At 42.8% G+C, this 20,026-nt stretch overlaps 1 protein-coding gene and 1 long non-coding RNA gene across 3 annotated transcripts; one reads left to right on the top strand and one right to left on the bottom strand.

Moving 5' to 3' along the window:
* The first annotated feature begins 37 nt into the window (after nt 1-37).
* On the top strand, nt 38-19,393 carry cdca8 (cell division cycle associated 8). Of its 2 annotated transcripts, none has more exons than XM_030347144.1 (10): nt 38-285; nt 838-966; nt 1,466-1,506; nt 1,625-1,697; nt 3,450-3,523; nt 4,610-4,683; nt 5,840-5,938; nt 7,272-7,401; nt 19,180-19,266; nt 19,355-19,393. In XM_030347144.1, exons 1-10 carry the CDS (start codon nt 195-197, stop codon nt 19,376-19,378), a joined length of 822 nt encoding a protein of 273 aa, XP_030203004.1. In that variant the 5' UTR covers nt 38-194; the 3' UTR covers nt 19,379-19,393. The 2 variants fall into 2 exon arrangements, with proteins under 2 accessions (XP_030203004.1, XP_030203003.1); XM_030347143.1 differs by lacking the exons at nt 19,180-19,266; nt 19,355-19,393 and adding exons at nt 13,320-13,406; nt 13,495-13,839.
* LOC115535722 (uncharacterized) lies at nt 9,306-10,545 on the bottom strand. Its single transcript, XR_003974547.1, has 2 exons — nt 10,412-10,545; nt 9,306-9,899 (listed from the first exon to the last, which is right to left on the bottom strand). It is a non-coding gene; the product is annotated as an uncharacterized LOC115535722 (long non-coding RNA).
* Nucleotides 19,394-20,026: the final 633 nt, after the last annotated feature.

Below are 20,026 nucleotides of genomic sequence, written 5' to 3'. Positions count from 1 at the left end.
GTTTCGCATCGGTCTTGTGATTGGCTGATCGCTTCTACGTAGCTCCCTGGCTCTGCGCCGAGATTTCAAATTGCTTTGTGGAGCGACAGTTGAGAGGTTCGCCGCAGCCAGTCGGATTGTCTTCACGCTATCGGCAAACATAGCTCGCTGAAGAATAACATTTGACCTCTTAGGGTTCATATATCTCGGCAGACATGGCTCCTCAGAAGAGGACCACGAAACAAGCCAAGCAAAACCCTAGGCAGGCCAAACTCGACGCCTTCCTCGAAGACTTCGACGCAGAAGGTAATGTCGGCTTGTTGTTTTTTGCGTGGCTATTTTCGGTAGCGCTTTCCTATTAAAGTATCGCATAGAACGTGGATATTTTGGTTGAAAATGGGGGGCACAGTACTCTATCATAGAAGGCAAACGTAGGGGAAACGGTCCAGAAATGGAAGCTATGATGACTTTGGGCTGCGTTAAGTAGGAGGTGTACCCTACCCAGGTATGGACGAATCCTCTGGGGAACATGCAGTACTGAACAAGTTAGTGCATGTTACTACTGAACTGGTTCAGTAGTGCATAGTCACACTTGAGCTATCATACTATAACGTCCTGCTCTAAACAGGTGACTCTAATAGTTTTCCTTTTTTTCCCCACTACTCCTATGTATGCATTCGATGCATTTTCTGTATCAATTGTTTATGTTGTACTTTTTTAATTTTACCTATGGTTCTCGACTTTTGACTGTGGCACCCACATTTCACGGCCGGGATTAATAAAGTACCATCATGTCTCTTTATACTTGATAACAAGTCTGTGTCTGTTCATAACCAAGCATTTGTGTTACGTCTCCAGTGAAGTCCAGGGTTCTGCATCTGAAGGAGCAGCAGATGCAACTGCTGACGGAGATTGACAACAGATACAACATGGCCATCATCAAGCTTCCCAAGGCCGTCAGGCAGATGAACTGGCTGCTCTACTTCAGTAAGGACACTCTTGGTACCTGCTGACCTTTGGGGTAACGGGGTTAGGAGCTTGGCGAAGAGGGGGTTCGGTAGATGGTGTTATCGACGTCAAACTACTTTTCCCGAGGTAGTCCGACGTCCCGGTTTGGGGCAGATTTTATATACAACATCGCTTATTATAACACTATTAATTTACACAACGACGGTACTAAATAAGTATCAAAAAGGTGCCTTAGATCGTAACCATGGGGATAACCCTCTTTACCGAAACTCGAAAAAAAATTAATCACTTAGTGTTCCAATGACATCTGAAATAGTGGGTACACTGGCTAACCCAAACCCTCCCCATTTTACTAACGGGTCTGATGTACGCCTTTAAAAGCTTTATCAAAATGTACCCTCTAGTGACATCGGGCGTGTCAGCCAGATGAATGATGGGTAGATCAGCCCACCCGGTGTGGTGCTCTCTGGAAATGAGCTGTTATAATAGTACAATGTTTCTACTCCTCTCCCTTCAGATCCAGAGAAACCTCAATCCCCAACGGTGGACGATTCAAAGGTACGATCACCCTCTGTGTCAACATCAGCACATCTTCAGCATGTACCACAGCTCAGGAAGCTACTGATGTTCTCGCCACCCGTAACTCTGTGATTGTTGTGTCTCTGTCTGGGTTTAGAGAGAAGAGGTTCCTGAACTGGAGAACATTCTGGTTGAGAACCACATGGCCGCTCCTAAAACGCTCCAGAAGGGTAAGTGGCTGCCTGCTACTCTATGACATACATCCGTTCTCTTTGGATACAAGCATCTTCTAATTTACTTAATTGTAATCGTGTGAAAAAAACAACAACAAGCGAGTTCAGTGGGATGTTCCACAAAGCCGGTTTTATCACATAACCGGGTAAGTTAACCCAGGGTTTTCGGTAACCCTAGGTTTTCCGTTCCAAAAGGATCACGGTATGTTAGTTGCTATAGCAACATATGCTCTGAATCAAACCTGGTCGGACCAGGTTTTGCGTAGGTTAAGTTTGAAACATAACCCGGTTTTGGGTATTTCAACCGGCGTTCACCGCAGATTTCATGTGTTCACAATGGCATGCCCTTTTGATGAGAGAACTGCTGATATCAGAGCGCAAATTATACGTGCAATCCACCGGGAGCGATTGATAAGACCACGGCTCGACATCTTGGCATATTGGATGACTTTTTGCTGGAGTGGAGAGATATAGATTCTCGCGCAAATCTTTAATATATTTAAATAGCCTTACATAGCCAACTCTACCAATCGAGGACCTGGCCTCAGTTCACTCCAGACTATTTGCGTAGCCCTCCGTTTTTTTCAAATGGTAGTTTTATCTAGGCTATAAGGCTGGATATGCTGAGCACATCACAGTCGTTTCAGATGACCCATCCAAGATTTGTATCGGCCTCCTATCATACAAAGAGCAATATTGTCTGAGTACTATGCCGAGAGGCATTTACAACATAAAGTATAAAATAGTCCTAACGGACTTGCATCCACTGGAGAATGTTCGATCGTAGCCGGCGGCTTCATTACAAGCACTGATCCATCTTGATCTGTGAAGTTGATGAATTGTGACTTTTAGGTTTTCTACCCAGTTACCAAAAAAAGAAACATTTGGAATAGTATGCGCTGTGGCAAGCACACGGTTTGCATGTGTTACTTCGAAGGCAAAAAAAATCTAAAACAGGCCTAGAAGAAAACACAAAAACCTACATTCAACCAGTGTGGGGTATGGCCCATGATGACTCTCTGAGGTGGTAGGTAGGCCTACCTCCAGGTACCGGCCTTTTCATGATTGGCTTAAAAAAATGGCTTATTTAAATTTATACCAATACGATGGTGGGAAAAGCTTACCAGTTTGTATGTTTTTTATACTTTATACTTATATATCCTCTGACCGCTTGGAAGCAATCGGAGTAGGCTACATATTGTTTTAGAAGAAAGGGGTTATGTGGTAGGATCTTTAAGAATGCTTAACTGGGATATTTATATATTCATGGCTCAAATATTAAGGATCATGCTTTTGACGTGTAACTAACGCATTTACGCGGTCAGCGATCCGCTGCCAGGCTTTGGTTATCCGGGTTCCAGAGGTTTTAGCGTTCGCTTTTCTTGCGATAATGTCCTTCTCCTCGTCATAGCTCTCCAGGAGAACCTGGAGTTCCATTTCATTGAAATAAGCGGCCCGTTTCGCCATATCGATCAGGGTTTCCATGATCCATACATCACGTCTTTTTAAGTTTGGCGTGGACGCGCACAACCCTGTGTTAACCAACCCCGAGTTGATTGAACTAATGCATAACCGCTGCTGTGGAACCGAAAACTCTGGGTTGGTCGGCACAGGGTCAATCAACCTAGAGTTCAGCGTTAACTCAGTGTTTGTTAAACCTCCGTTCGTGGAACACCCCTCAGATGTCTGTTGAGCTCATGTATGTATGTACCAATCCTGATGACATCATCCCACCCATCCGTCCAATAGCGTCAAAGAAGGAGAGCAATGCCAAGTCTAGTCCAGAAGACGAGAACACGGCACCTCAGACCAAGACGAAGAAGGTAAGGAGAGAGCTTCCCTCAACCTGTCCTCTGCTCACGTTCCTAGTAGGGGTGGGAATCTCTTGGCACCTCACGATTCGATTCCGACTATGAGGTCAACGATTCGATTCTAAAACTATTATCGATGCAAACATTTTTTTGAATGTACTTTTCCATGATTGATTTTCAAAAAATATGAGTTTGCTACTAGAGTTTGCTAATCACTTCCTACTTTTGTGATGATCATTAGACATCAACTGATGAATTAACTTATCTAATATTTTATGAGAGAAAAAGCTTTTGTCACAAATATGACTTTCTATGAACAATGTAATAATCAATGCAGCTTGCATTACAAAACAATATGGAAGTATGTAAAAAAAAAAAATAAAATAGGGTTCAGTTTCCTTTTCTTTCTAATCTTTCTTTTCTAAATCATTAAAGAAAAAGCTGCTCTTGAATTAGAAGGAGTTCTTGTGGCTGGCTGTGAGTTTGCTTGCATGCTATGTGTAGGCTTAATCGCAATCGTGTCAAGACAAATCAGATTGGTCAAAACACACTGAAGATAAATTAACTAATTTTAAAATTATCCCTCTGGATAATTTGCACAGAATGTGACAGACAGAATGTGGCAGCAGGCGAAAAAACAACAACTTTGATCTTTTTTATTAAATTCAGTTTCTTAACGGAATAGACAGAATCGTTCTAGAGGTAATCGCGATGCATCGAAGAATCGATTATTTTTCCCACCCCTAGTTCCTAGTGGACAGAGTGAGGGCACATCCAATCCTTTTGGATAGCAAGGATATGCCTCCATTCAACAGAAACCACAGTCTGGTTCAAACCACTTAATCCAGGGATCTGTAGTTCACTGGAAGGCTTGGGTCACTCCGCACAGGAAACGGGTGACCTTGCACAGGAAGGAAGGGTGTAAATGGGTCGGATACATTTTGCATACTTACTTAGTGATGCTACTAAGTACCGTCACCCTTTTCTGACTACATTGTTTGACCGTGTCTTAATACCAGTAGCATGTTTGTTTTTATAAATGATTAAAAACCAGATGCAGGGGGTTGGCGTCTGATCTCTGGTTCTTCTCTCCTCCAGGGCAAGTCCAAGAGGCCCCCCGTCACCTCCAAGAAGACCAGGGTCCAGTCGGTCCTCGGGCAGACCGGCAGGAAGTAAGGCCATATTTGGTAGTTACTGGCAACTAGGGGTGTGCACGTGTACACGTGTAACCCTTTAGTAAATCAAAACCGTTTAGGAAAAATCAGTAAACGAAAACCCCGCCGACATCCCGTGACAAGTAAAACGCCACGTCGGGCAAGTAACTATCAACCCGGACGTCAACACAACGATACTGTTGTTTGTACACCTGGGTGCAGGTGTACAGATCCAGAGTGTCTGCGTCCCTCTCATACAGCATGAAGGCTGCCGTGAGCTCCTCCGCTTGCCCGTTCGGGCAAGCGGAGGACTCGAAGCAAAAAAAACAAAAAAAATTGGAACTTTTCTTTTTTTCGATCATCGGTAAAGTTATTATGTTGCCCCCTCCCCTTGCACTCTTCGGATAATGCTTGGTGTACTATTTGATTTTTGATTTTATTTGAATGTGGCATCGGCCAATCAAAATCGAGATCGCGAGATTCCCGGCAGGTAGCGGGCACGCTGCAGTCAGTTGATGAAGAACTTCAGTGTCCTGGCAGACTCTGCCACTGATGTGAGCAGATGTGTTTCCACCTGTTATCAAATATAACAATTTACCTGAATCTTTGTCGTTATTTGATACCCACTAATAAAAGAACTATACTTGGGGCCAGTGAAAATTGACTTTGGGCAAGTAGAATTCAAGGAGAAACCAAGCCAATAAAATGGATGCCAAACATTGCGCCGGGCAAACTCTAATACTCGCTTTTCAATGAAAAAGGTATCTGGAGGGCTTATTTGATGGGTTTTCATGCCAAAACTAAGACCATGGGTTCAATTTTCGACGGACTTACACTTTAATGAGTCTCGACTTCTGTCAGAATTTTTTTTCAAACTATTGACATAGCTCTAACTACTTCTCAAGCTACTGGAAGTTGTTAATGGGAAAACACAGATTTTATTATCGCCACTTTTACATTTCACTTTAGCAACTCTAGCATAATACCAACAGTAGCATTATGCTAACAGGTTTCTTTGTCTTGCCTGGGATCCACTGTTACAACGGCAGCTTCATGCTAAAATATATTCCTTTAGATGCACTCTTCCAACAGTGGCCTAATGCGGCCATGTTTCCTAACTCGCACTGTGGGAGTACAATGCCAACATATGTGTGTTTGTGTGCGTGTGCCTCAGGTCTACCAGGAAGAATTTGGTCACTCCTGCCAGAAGCATGCTGGACTCTTCTATGATGATGGGCGCCACTCCGCTCATCACACCCCGCTTCGACCCCAGGTGAGACGCAGCTTTTATAACCTTCACATGTTGTAGCTTACTAACTGCTGCAGCTATAAATGACGCGACCACACTGTTCAGATATTGCTTAGTTATGTATACTGATGTGGAATAGGGGCAGGATATTATAGTGGTTGAGTTGTTTGACTCCCAGGGGGAAGGTTTAGCGCTAACGATTAATACAATTCTGTGTAATAAATCGCAAAGGCAGCAGTAATAAAACAACTGTCTTTTCTTTTCAATACATATTTTTTTGTGATTTGTTAACATTACTGATTACTATTACTATATTTATTTTTCTTATACAATCCAATTGTTAAATAAATGTTATCAATTCATCTGAACACATTGGCCTAGCCTCAATTTTCTTTTGGTCATACTAAAGAATGATTATTGCTTTTTTGTGAATAATACAGAACATAAGGAACTTAATACATTTAAAAAATCACATCGCCATCAAAATATTTGTCTCAATTATCGCGATTAGGTTATATCCCCAAATCGTTCAGCCCTAGAAAGGTATTGGCTCAGTCCTCAGTCTAACCCTACCTCGCCCTAAACCTGACCTGCTCCTATAAAAAAAAAAAATAATGACCAGTATTTGGATTCAGATGTTATGTTTCCTTATTGGTTGTCTTACTGACCAGTAGGTGTGATGGAGGTTTCTTATTGGTGGTTTAAGTGACCAGTAGATGTTAAGGCTTCTTATTGGTGGTCTGACCAGGTGATGCTAAGGTTTATTTTTTGAGGTCTAACTGACCAGTAGATGTTACGGTTTCTTATTGGAGGTCTAACTGACCAGTAGATGTTAAAGTTTCTTATTGGTGGGCTAACTGACCAGTAGATGTTAAGGATGTTTCTTATTGGTGGGCTAACTTACCAGTAGATGTTAAGGTTTCTTATTGGTGGGCTAACCAGTAGATGTTAAAGTTTCTTATTGGTGGGCTAACTGACCAGTAGATGTTAAAGTTTCTTATTGGTGGGCTAACTGACCAGTAGATGTTAAGAAGGTTTCTTATTGGTGGGCTAACCGACCAGTAGATGTTAAGGAGGTTTCTTATTGGCGGCCTAACTGACCAGTAGATGTTAAGGTTTCTTATTGGTGGGCTAACTGACCAGTATATGTTAAGAAGGTTTCTTATTGGTGGGCTAACTGACCAGTAGACGAAGGTTTCTTATTGGTGGGCTAACTGACCAGTAGACGTTAAGAAGGTTTCTTATTGGTGGGCCAACTGACCAGTAGATGTGATGGATTCTTAGTGGTCGTCTAAACTGGTCCCCTACCCAGAAGCAGCAGCACAGCAGGAGGTCTGATGAGTGGTTGTGGTTGCAGGCTTCCCAAGACCCCCGGGGTGAGGGTCCCCCGCCACAAGGAGAGGATCTACAGCATCTCGGTCAACGGCTCTCCCGTACAGTCCAGCAACCAGGACATCGTCATCAACGTTCCCATCGGCAACGGAGAGGTGGGCTTCACATTCAATTTTTTACGTGCACTTGTTGCGCAGGATCATAACCAATTGAAATTCACATTTCGGCCAGAAAAATAACTGAAAGAAATCCATAAAATTACATAGAAAAGGTTCTGAGGTTCTGTAGGACGGGTAGCCTATGAAATTCAAATGAACACGAGCGTCCCCAGCGATGTAAAATTAACGTTTACACAAAAGCAACGCCAACTTTCAACGCCTTATCGTGCAGATGTGACCGAGCCCGACCCGAACCCGAGCTTCCGTTCTAAATATTTTTCTGAACCTTACCCGACCCCCGTCGGGTTTCCATGCTCTGATCAAGTAGGGTGTCGTGAAATCCAGACAGAACAGCGCCTCCCCGAGTACCCCCGAGGCAATGACCGCCCCCCCCCCCCCCCCCTCATCTGTGAGCGGTTATTCTTCATGCTCAGTGTGTATGATCATGGCAAGCTGCATATTTATAGGAATAAGGAATAGAGAACCATATATCAATAGTTGTTTATCATCTAAAGATGGAATGTGGAATCTACCTGAATAATCTCAATTATCTACCACATTGAGTGAGTAGACGGAAGAGTGTATTCTCTTAATGGTCCCATATTATACCATCAGGTGTGAATAGCTGTAACAAGCCAAAAAAATTGGCATCTCAAATTTCTAGAGCCGTTATTGTAAAACTACTAAGTTTTCCGCTGTGGACCAACATAGTTGTACTACATTCTGGTGTGGGGCTGGGTTGTTAAAGCTCGTTCCTAAATAGGACTGTTCCTAACTACATGGGCATCATCCATCACCATCTTCATGAAGTGAGTCTAAAACATGTTAGACAAAGTATAGAATATTTAAAACGTATGTGATTTTTAAAATACGTTACAACTTTAAAACATTAAATACTTTTAATGTTTTAATGATTTTATTGTATTTCAATGCTTGTATTTTTGTACGTTTACCCTGGTTAATTTGTTGAAGAGAATGTGCTTCACAGAACGGTGCTTTGGTAAAGTATGAACTAGAAATGTTTTTGAGTTATGGTAAAAGATGTGTAAAAAAAATGTAAAGTTTTATTTTTGATTGGGGGGAAAAAAACAAATTTGGTTACTACAAACAGGCAACACATGCGTGTCTTTTCTGAATAATAATTTCTTCTGAGCTGCTTGCCAGGTCCTACTTTAAAGGTTACAATTTTTCATATTTAAATAGTAGAGCTGTGTTGAAAAAATCGATTTTCCGATTTTTAATCGATTCGCATATTAATGACCGATTATCGATACGTACGTCCAAAGATCGATTTTCTTTTAATAAAAAAAAAAAAAAAAAATTGAATTTTATAAGTTAAAAATTTATATTTGATATATTCCTGGAAAATATTCATGGGATTCCCCTGGACACTTAGGGTGCTGCATATTCTTAAACAAATCTTGAGTGTGGTTTTAGAACAGATTTGAACATGCTCATATAGACGCCATTCAGTGCTTTTACAGTTTAAAATGTTCTGTTCTTATGTTCGCACTTTAAAGAAAAATGCTCAACGTTTACATTTTATACTTCCAGTTTCAGTACTTCTCAGTTTATTAAGTGTGAGCAGTATTAAAATAAAAATGCTTTTGGTAGCAACCGCTTTTGGGTGAATTCTTAATTATTTTCAAGCATAATAATAATGCACTGGTTAGTGTCCCAGTAGGAATCCACTGTTGCAGATATAGTCACCTCAATGATGTCCTACATTTATTGTCCTGAATTATCTTTCTTGAAGGTAGATTGACCCTTAACCTTTTCATCAGTCTTCCAGCCATCAGTAACTACCAATACTTGTAAGATTTGCTGTTTAATATTGATATAATACTAGTTTTAATATGTTGCTTCTCTACACAGTCATGAAGTGAAGGAAACGGTTCAAATACATTTTTCATTTTTAATAACATTAACCCCCGGATCGAATCGAAATCGAATCGAATCGGAAATCAGATGAAAATCTGATCGAATCGGATGGAATCTGAGAAAATTGGAAAAAAGCGATTCTGAAACTTAAAAATCGGAATCGAATCGATTCTTGAAATTTGAATCGAAACCCAGCTCTATTAAATAGGTAAAATCAAAGGTAAAATTTAGCAATCTGATTGACGGATGGAAATAAGTGCCCTTGTCTTTGGGGATGGTGTTTGGTTGGTCCCCGCTCTCTCCGGCCCATTCCTCTTGATGTCTGCCTTGCTCAGGCGGCACTTGTCTTTTGGGGATGGTGTTCGGTTGGTCCCCGCTCTCTCTGGCCCATTCCTCTTGATGTCTGCCTTGCTCAGGCGGCACTTGTCTTTTGGGGATGATGTTCGGTTGGTCCCCGCTCTCTCCGGCCCCTTCCTCTTGATGTCTGCCTTGCTCAGGCGGCACTTGTTTTTTGGGGATGGTGTTCGGTTGGTCCGCGCTCCCTTCCTCTGATGTATTTTGTTTTGTTTTCGGTATCCGCCTCAGATTTAAGGCGGATTTAAAATTTAACGCATCTAAAAGATAAGCAAAGATAAGATAAGCCTTGGTGAGTTGAATTATATTTCCATAATAGCAACACTTATTAAGAAAGTCAAATAATGTTGATTGTTCCAATAGTGAAGACATTTCAATAAGTTTTTAAACAATTTATGATATTTTTATGCTCTGTAAGGTGACCTTGGGTGCCTTGAAAGGCGCCTCTAAATTAAATTTATTATTATTATATGCTTAATGTATCTTAATACATTTTGAATATTTTAGAGTGACACTGCCTTATGTCACATTGATTCCTGAGCTTGCGGCATTATTTACAAAGACAATCCATAACCAGAGAACTCCGCCACAGTAGAAGACTGTGTGCATAAAACGGGCTATAGCAAAACAAAAGCCTCCAATATTCTAAATTAAGTGTAAGTTTAGTGAATGTAATTAAAAATCGCATAGCTCTAGTCTCAAGTGAATGAATAACCTATGGTAATAGGCTTGTTTAACAAAACATGAAATATCGAAATAAGGGTTTACTTACATTTAAAAATTGACAAATTCATTTGTATTGTGACGGGTCTCTTGTTGGTTCTTTTATACTAAACCTTGGTCATCTAGATTGTTCTGGAACATCCTAATCAGCGACCACATTACGGAGGCGTAGGCCATAAGGCGTCTTTTAATGCTGTGCATCCTGTGTGATAAGATTCTCCCGTTCGAGAAACGAAATAGATATCCTGCTGTTAACAATATTTTTTTTTAAAGTCTGCAATAGGGCTGGCACGAATACCATTTTTCAGGCTTCGAATACTCGTTGGTTTTTCCGAGCGAATACTCGAATACTCGTTCCAGAAAAAAACACCATCAAAAACAACATTAATAATCCCTATATACTGCCTGGAACCGATTTTGACAGTATCTGCATATTTTGTTGAAGGTTTAATAGCTTTTGAACGTTAATTAGTAGGCCTAAGTAGGTTGAAGTTCCTTTGTTTTTCCCCGTGAATATTCGAATAATTCGGGCCAGCCCTAGTCTGCAATAGTAATCATATTTCGAAATTGAGTGATTTGGCTTCACGGACCAATCTGGCCGAGACATAAACAGAATAACCTTACTCAAAACAAATAGTAAAAAAACTAACCAACCGAGGAAAGCATCAGAGAGTAAGGATGACAATCCAGCAGAACCGGTTCACCACATCAGCTGACCATCCCGAGAGAGCGAGATCGTCAGTCTAAAAAGTCATGGAATGAGTGAAACACCACACCAGCAGCACATATTACCACTTTAAGCAAGTTTAAAGTAACTTTTAAAAGTTTAAATGGGAAAAAGCCATTTTTTACACTGTATCAGAGGAATGAGAGGGATCATTTGTACATTCAGTACAAGACAACAATATCACAATGTCATCCTTCAATGAAACCCTTTTCATTCAACTTTTAAGGAGACCACCACAAAACAGGCCAAGGAGGAGAGTTGGTAGTCCAAAAACATCATTTTTTTCAGCATTTTCATGCATTTTTTTTATTTTAACTGCAACAGCACCAAGTACTCCGGCAGGGCACTCGACAACAATGATTCTCCCGGTATAACGTTCCCGTTGCCACCGTCGGATGATTTAAAGGAGACTGAAGCTAAATTTGTTGTGCGACTTGAGCTGCACAATCTGATTTCCTGGATAATAGATTGCAAATGAAGAACCAAAACCTGCCCGTTATGTTGATATTCCAGATGATTTGAACCTTATAACATCTATTTGTCAAGACCTTGTGTATCTTGAGTACAAGGTCCTGAGACAGACACCTAAATCATTTTGTCTTGTTCTAACTGGTAATCACACAAATTGTGCTAGGTCTAAATAGACAAGGGCAATGGGCAGCATGAGACACAGTTGTTGGTCTAGACCAGAAACTGTTCAACCTGATAGCTACTTCTAGGGTACCGAGTAACACGAAGAGCTACTTGTTTGATACAAACTTCCTGAAAAAACAAGTTTTATGGTTAATCTTTAATGATGAAAGTAATATTTATAATATATTTAAACATTTCTGACCAATAAATAACAAATCTACATTAATGCAAGATTTATTGGGTCGAACATCATCATAATTGTGACTCCATGGTGACAAGGATTATTTTTAGAACATGCCCTGCGGGTGGGGATGCACTAATGCCATCGCCGATACCAAATGCAACCCTAGAGCGTTCTGTAACATCCTAATCAGCGGCCACATTACGGTGACGAAGGCCATTAGGCGTAGCCGTATTTTAATGCTGTCATCCCGTGTGATAAGTTTCCGTGTGAGAAACTAAATAGATATCCTGCAGTTATGAATCCATTTTTTTTAAAGTCTGCAATTAGTAATCGTATTTTGTGAGTTATTATTATTATTATTTTAATGAGTGATTTGGCTTCACGGACCAATCTGGCTGATCATCACCGGAATAAGCTTATTCAATACAAATGGTAAAAAACAACTAACAAGAGGACTGCATCAGAGAAAAAGGATGACCATCAGGTTCACCACATCACCTGACCATCCCGAGAGAGCGAGATCGTCAGTCTAAAAAGTCATGGAATGAGTGAAACACCCCACCAGCAGCACATATTACCACTTTAAGCAAGTTTAAAGTATCTTTTAAAAGTTTGATTTGGGGGAAAAAAACAATTTTCACACTAAGATATCAGAGAAATTAGGAAAAACGGGATCATTTGTACATACAGAACAAGAAAACTCAGATATCACAATGTCATCCTTCAATGAAACCCTTTTTTATTCAACATTTAAGGAGACCACCACAAAACATGCAAAGGAGTGTTGGTAGTCCAAAAGCACAATTTCTTTTCTGCGTTTTCATGCATTCTTTATTTTAACTGCAACGGCACCAAGTACTCTAGCGGAGAACTCAACAACATCCTCACCGAAACAAAACTGGTCGACAACGACAAGCGACAACGCCTTATCGCGCAGATGTGACCGAACCCAAACCTAATTTAGTTCCTGACCCGGCCCGTCGGGCTCGGATGGGGATTCCATGGTCTACTTCACATGGCTCCTTTCATTCTGCTCAACACAAACGCTACTGTTACTCTAACCACATTAATGAAGTACCGGTTTGGTTTTTATAAAACTATTCACTTTAGCAGTACTTTAGCAGTGATGACGGGGAGGTATGGTGGCTTGATTAGCGTCCTGTATCCTAATTCACTCTTAAGTCACTTAATGACACCAATGTGACAAATGTGTATTTGTAAACTCTGCTTCCTGTTGAACTGCCACGGCCAAAAGTTGCCGCCTTCAAATTGGTTCTACGCCTTTTTAAATATTGTAACTAACATGGCTGGTTTCGACGCAGTCGGGCAGCAAAGAGCCAAGCTCATTTACATATTTAAAGGACTTACTGTGTGTGTGTGTGTGTGTGTGTGTGTGTGTGTGTGTGTGTGCAGAACATCCAGCTGCTGGCCAGCCAGATGGACAGTGTGGACCTGTCGTCGCTGGATGAGGCGGCCCTCGAGGGAATCAGACGCCTGCAGGTAGACTGATGAAGGCTGTTGATACAGCTGACTTCGGCTGAACAACGGAGAACTAACCCCGGCCTCCCTCTCTTCCTCCCTTCTGCAGAGTCGCCTGGCAACCCTGTTGTGAGCAGGGAGCTTGAATGGACCTTCGACTGACGCAGACTTGTAAATAGTGTATCTGCTGTACTTTTATTGTGGAGAACTTTGGAGCAACTTTCCTTGTGCATTGATGTCCGCAGAGCTGAAAATATTGATAATCTGGTCACTTATACCTTGTAAAGATTATCTGGTCATCAGGATTCATTGATGTGTATGTATGAACCTTTTTTCAGGTGTTTTTAGAAAATGTTAAGTGCTTTCTGTATGGAGTGCATTATGGGTATCCCGTGATACCTTTGACCAGCACCAGCAGATGGGAGCCTTGTATTAAAAGTTCAAAAAGGGTAAACTGTCTCGTCTGTTTGTACCGCACAATCTGCATACAAAGCGACATGCACCTTTAGGGCTGCTTTAAGTAGCCATATGGATATTGGAAAGAAGGAATGTTCATTGCAGTGTAAGGTTGACATGCTTATGAAATCCTAAACTGGGTTTCCATGCTCTAATGAAGAAGGGTGTCGCGAATTCCAGACAGTACAGCGCAAAACTCAAACATCAGAACCCCATTTAAATGCTGGATCTATGTAAACAAATTACATTTTCCACTGAGAATGTCCGCCATGTTCGTTTTTGCAAACAGAAACTTGACAGTCACGTGACGTCGACACAGGCCTATAGAAACATCATCATCATTGACCTCTGACGAGGGCAACGGAATAATAACATCTAACCATGCCACCACCTGCCCCCTTGACGCTACCCCCTCCTCTCTCCTCCAGGATGTCTCAAGCGAGATCCTGCCATTTCTCACCTCAATTATCAACTCCTCCCTCACTTCAGGCATTGTTCCAGCGTCTTTCAAGACTGCCAGAATAAAGCCTCTCCTAAAAAAAACAACTCTACAACCACCGTCAGCCAGAACTACAGACCGGTATCTCTTTCATTCCTGTCTAAAACACTGGAACGTGCCGTTGCTAGCCAAATGTCCTCCTATCTCTCATCTAACATCCTCCTTGACCCTCACCAGTCAGGTTTCAAGAAGGCACACTCCACTGAGACGGCTCTCCTCGCGGTGACTGAGCCCCTCCGTGCTGCCAGAGCCTCGTCCCTCTCATCGGTTCTCATTCTCCTCGACCTGTCCGCAGTATTTGACACGGTGAACCACCAGATCCTCCTTTGCCGCTCTTGCCGAACTTGGCATCGCTGAATCTGCTCTTTCCAGGTTCACATCCTACCTAACGAATCGCACCTATCAAGTGACATGGAATGGCTCCTTGTCCAAACCTTGCACGCTTGAAACTGGTGTCCCTCAAGGCTCTCTACTGGGGCCTCTTCTGTTCTCCCTCTATACCAGATCTCTGGACTCGGTAATTGCATCACACGGCTTTCCCTATCACTGCTATGCTGACGACACTGAGATATTTCTCTCTTTCCCCTCATCTGATAAAGCCCTGATTGCAACACGCATATCGGAATGTCTGGCGGACTTCAGCCCCTGGACAACTGCCCATCACCTGAGGCTTAACCTCAACAAAACCGAGCTCCTCCTAATCCCAGGGAAAGATTGCCCACACATGGACTTACTGGTCACCGTTGAGAACATCGCTGTATCTCCATCTCCAACTGCCAGAAACCTCGGTGTGGTATTGGACAATCAGTTATGCTGCACTGCAAACATCACTGCGGTGGCCCGATCCTGCAGATTTGCACTTTACAACATCCGCAGAATCCGGCCCTTCCTCACAAGGGAAGCAGCTCAGTTTCTAGTCCAATCACTGGTCATCTCCCGCCTCGACTACTGCAACTCACTCCTGGCGGGACTTCCCGCCCCTGCGATTAAACCTTTGCAGCGCATCCAGAATGCGGCAGCGCGCCTCGTGTTCAACCTACCGAAGTTCTCCCATGTAACCCCCCTCTTCCGGGACCTCCACTGGCTCCCTGTAGTATCTTGCATCCAATTTAAGACGATGGTACTGGCATACAAGGCAGTCGATGGAACTGCCCCTGCCTACCTCCAAGCATTGCTAAAGCCACACACCCCTGCTCGATCACTCCGCTCAACTACCTCAGCTGGACGTCTGGTACCGCCATCGCTAAGAGCTAGCAAAGGCCGTTCAGCAAAGTCACAACTTTTCTCGGTTTTGGGACCTCAGTGGTGGAACGAGCTCCCTGCCGCTCTCAGGACCGCAGCGTCGCTCACTATCTTCCGAAAATGACTCAAGACTCGCCTGTTCAGAGTCCACCTCGACACTGCATAGCCACCCTCCCCCTTCTGGCCACCATTGTACACTGTATTGTATTGTGTTGTATTGTATTGTATTATAGTACTGAACTGTGTAGCAACTGCAGTAGCTGCTATCATTGCTGTAACACAGGGAATTGGTTAGCCTAGCGATTGCTGTACTTGCACTTGGTTCTATGAACATCCTTTCTGTACCGACAGCGATATATTGATGCACTTCTTTTGACAAATGTAATTATTGTAAGTCGCTTTGGATAAAAGCGTCCGCTAAATGCCCTAAATGTAAATCATCACAATTGTGACTCCATGGTGACGAGTGCTATTTTAGAATGTGCCCTGCGGGTAGGGATGCACCGATACCATCACCGATACCAAATGCAACCCTCGGACTAGGGCCCGATACTGTGCTCATGTACTCGTGATACTGCTCCGATACAACCACCCGATACCCCTTTACGCAACGTGACGTAACGTTGAAGAGCCAGTGAACCCAAAATGTTTTTAGAATATTTTTAAGAGTGGAAATTTGTACTATATCATCGTCAACATAGTAATAGATGCCTTTTTATCACTGTTCCCGAAATAAGTCCCCAATTGAGAGAAACGAGGGGCACCGGCGGTTTGTGTGGACGTGTGGACCTCTGTCTGTGCAGCGGTTGACTGCGGCGTCCAAACCTTTTGGAAACGTATTGCATACCACTACGGTGTGTGTGGATAGTAAAGCTTCCTCTGAGCAGCGATTTATTGAATCGGCTTTCCGGTGTTACACCGTATTCTGTAACCCACCAGAAAAGTGTGACCCCAGTAGAGCGCGGAACGGGCCGCATATTTTAACCGAGCCCGACCCGAGCCCGACAGGCATCAAGATGTATATGTCCGAGCCTGACAGTTAGTCAATTTTCTTCTCTTATCAATGACACCTTTGTTTGTGTATGAAAGCACACCTTTATCAAACTGCAAGGCATTTTGAAATGTCAACAGATGAGCGCAACATTTGCAAAATCATAACCAATTGAAATTCACACAGGCCCACAAAAAAGGCCACGACAACTGAAAAAAATCCACAATTACCTGAAACCTACTTATTATTCCGTATTTTTATAGTCTGCAATAGTAATCATATTCGATAATGAGTGATTTGGCTTCACTGACCAATATGGCCGAGACATAACCAGAATAACCTTATTCAAAACAAATGGTAAAAAACTAACCAACAGAAAAGAGCATCAGAGAGGGATTATGACAGACCATCAGAACAGGTCCACCACATCACCTGACCATCCCGAGAGAGCGAGATCGTCAGTCAGTCTAAAAACAGTCATGGGATGAGGGGCTGGGGGAAACACTGCACCCAGCACTGTATGGTTAAGGCGGCCGGTTTAACAACAATAGGGCCCCGCCTTGACTACCAATGTAGGCTATTAACAAAATCTGTGTCTAAACAGCGGCATCTGGTGGTTGTATTTTCTATTGCGAATTGAAGCCCTCACCTAAATCCGCAGGGCTATAACCCCCCTATCCCGAGAGAGCAAGATCGTGAGGCAAAAAATTCATGGAATGAGTGAAACGCCAGCAGCGCATATTACCACTTCAAGCACGTTTTAAAGTCACGTTTTAATGGAGAAAAAAACACACTAATAACTGATGATCAATTGTGCAAACAGTACAAAAAAACAATAGGCCTATCACAATGTCATCCTTCAATGAAACCCTTTTTATTTAACATTTAAGGAGAAAAACACAAAACAGGCAAAGGAGGAGTGTTGGTAGTCCAAAAACAAGGTTGCATTGGTGTGAGGCTGGTTTGTTAAAGCATGTTCCGGTGGATTGCTTACTCCGGGTAGGAAATGAGTCCTTTGCCCAAGTGAAGGAGTTCAAGTACCTCGAGGTCTTGTTTGCGAGTGAGGGTACGATGGAGCGTGAGATTGGCCAGAGAATCGGAGCAGCGGTGGCGGTATTGCGTTCGCTTTACCGCACCGTTGTTACGAAAAGAGAGCTGAGCCGCAAGGCAAAGCTCTCAATCTACCGGTCGATCTTCGTCCCTATCCTCACCTATGGTCATGAGGGTTGGGTGATGACCGAAAGGACGAGATCGCGGGTACAAGCGGCCGAGATGAGTTTTCTCAGAAGGGTGGCTGGCGTCTCCCTTAGGGATAGGGTGAGAAGCTCAGCCATCCGTGAGGAACTCGGATTAGAGCCGCTGCTCCTTTGCTTAGAAAGGAGTCAGCTGAGGTGGTTCGGGCATCTGGTAAGGATGCCCACTGGGCGCCTCCCTTGGGAGGTGTTTCAGGCACGTCCAGTGGGGAGGAGACCTCGGGGAAGACCCAGTACTAGGTGGAGAGATTATATCTTCATCCGCGGATAAACGGATGAAGATGAGAACTTGTGTTTTATTGTATTTTAATGTTTGTATTTTTGGACGTTTACCCTGGTTAAAGAACGATGCTTGGACTAAGTATGACAACTATAGTGTTTTTAAGTTACGGTAAAAGATGTGCAGAAAACGTAGGCCTATTCAATTTAAGTTTTTTTTATTCTTGATTGGACAAAAAAAACAATATTTGGTTACTACAAACCGATCATTCAAATGCTTGGAACATATTTTCGAACATTAAAATCACAGCTTTAATGATCTTACGATGTTTGCGACATATAGTGGACAACATTTCTCCAAACTGAGAATGGAAAACTATTTCAGAACTACGGGGCGGCCGATAGACAATGGTAATAAGGAGGTCTGTTTTGTTCGACTGTTTGATCGTCAATTTTAAGTATTCAAACACAAATCTATGTTGAACTATATATCTCTCAGAATAAATGGTGGCGACTACAACCCCTTTAATTTGTAATTTATGAACATAATTTCCGTTGCAACCTATAGGGCAAGACCTGATTAAATCAAAGAAAATGTTGTGTTTAAGCCCGGTTTCAGTTAAAAATATGAAGGCCATGGACCCGTCTTCGCCCGTATTCAGTGGGGCCGTGCTGCCGTCCTCTCCAGTTAGTTGGCCCGTGCTGGCGTCCTCTCTTGCAGTTGGTTGGGCCGTGCTGCCGTCCTCTATAGTCGGTGGGGCCGTGCTGCCGTCCTCTCCGGTAGTCTGGCTGATCTTCTTCATGTTTGTGTCAACTGAGAGAACTCTTGGTTCTATTTATACTAAATTGTGGCCGTCTAGAACGTTCTGGTATTTTCCAAAGGGCACATTACGGTGACGTAGTCTTTTAATGCGTCATCCCGTGTGAGACAATAAATTGGAATGAGGTTATAAAAGGATAGTAAAACAGGTTCACCAGGTTCCCCAGCTCACCGCCCGCCGTCGGTTGACAAAGAAGCCAAGCTCACTTACATATTTAAAGGACTTATTTTGGTGTGTGTGTGTGTGTGTGTGTGTGTGTGTGTGTGTGTGTGTGTGTGTGTGTGTGTGTGTGTGTGTGTGTGTGTGTGTGCAGAACATCCAGCTGCTGGCCAGCCAGATGGACAGCGTGGACCTGTCGTCGCTGGATGAGGCGGCCCTCGAGGGAATCAGACGCCTGCAGGTAGACTGATGAAGGCTGTTGATACAGCTGACTTCGGCTGAACCACGGAGAACTAACCCCGGCCTCCCTCTCTTCCTCCCTTCTGCAGAGTCGCCTTGCAACCCTGTTGTGAGCAGGGAGCTTGAATGGACCTTCGACTGACGCAGACTTGTAAATAGTGTATCTGCTGTACTTTATTGTGGAGAACTTTGGAGCAACTTTCCTTGTGCATTGATGTCCGCAGAGCTGAAAATATTGATAATCTGGTCACTTATACCTTGTAAAGATTATCTGGTCATCAGGATTCATTGATGTGTATGTATGAACCTTTTTTCAGGTGTTTTTAGAAAATGTTCAGTGCTTTCTGTATGGAGTGTATTATGGGTATCCCGTGATACCTTTGAACACCACCAGCAGATGGGAGCCTTGTATTAAAAGTTCAAAAAGGGTAAACTGTCTCGTCTGTTTGTACCGCACAATCTGCATACAAAGCGATATGCACCTTTAGGGCTGCTTTAAGTAGCCATATGGATGTTGGAAAGAAGGAATGTTCATTTCAGTGTAAGGTTGACATGCTTATGAAATCCTAAACTGGGTTTCCATGCTCTAATGAAGAAGGGTGTCGCAAATTCCAGACAGTACAGCGCAAAACTCAAACATCAGAACCCCATTTAAATGCTGGATCTATGTAAACAAATTACATTTTCCACTGAGAATGTCAGCCATGTTCGTTTTTGCAAACAGAAACTTGACAGTCACGTGACGTGGACACAGGCCTATA

This window comes from Gadus morhua, chromosome 22 (assembly GCF_902167405.1).
Source record: "Gadus morhua chromosome 22, gadMor3.0, whole genome shotgun sequence".
Classification (NCBI taxonomy): Eukaryota; Metazoa; Chordata; class Actinopteri; order Gadiformes; family Gadidae; genus Gadus; species Gadus morhua.
This window is presented reverse-complemented; position numbering and strand designations above follow the sequence as displayed.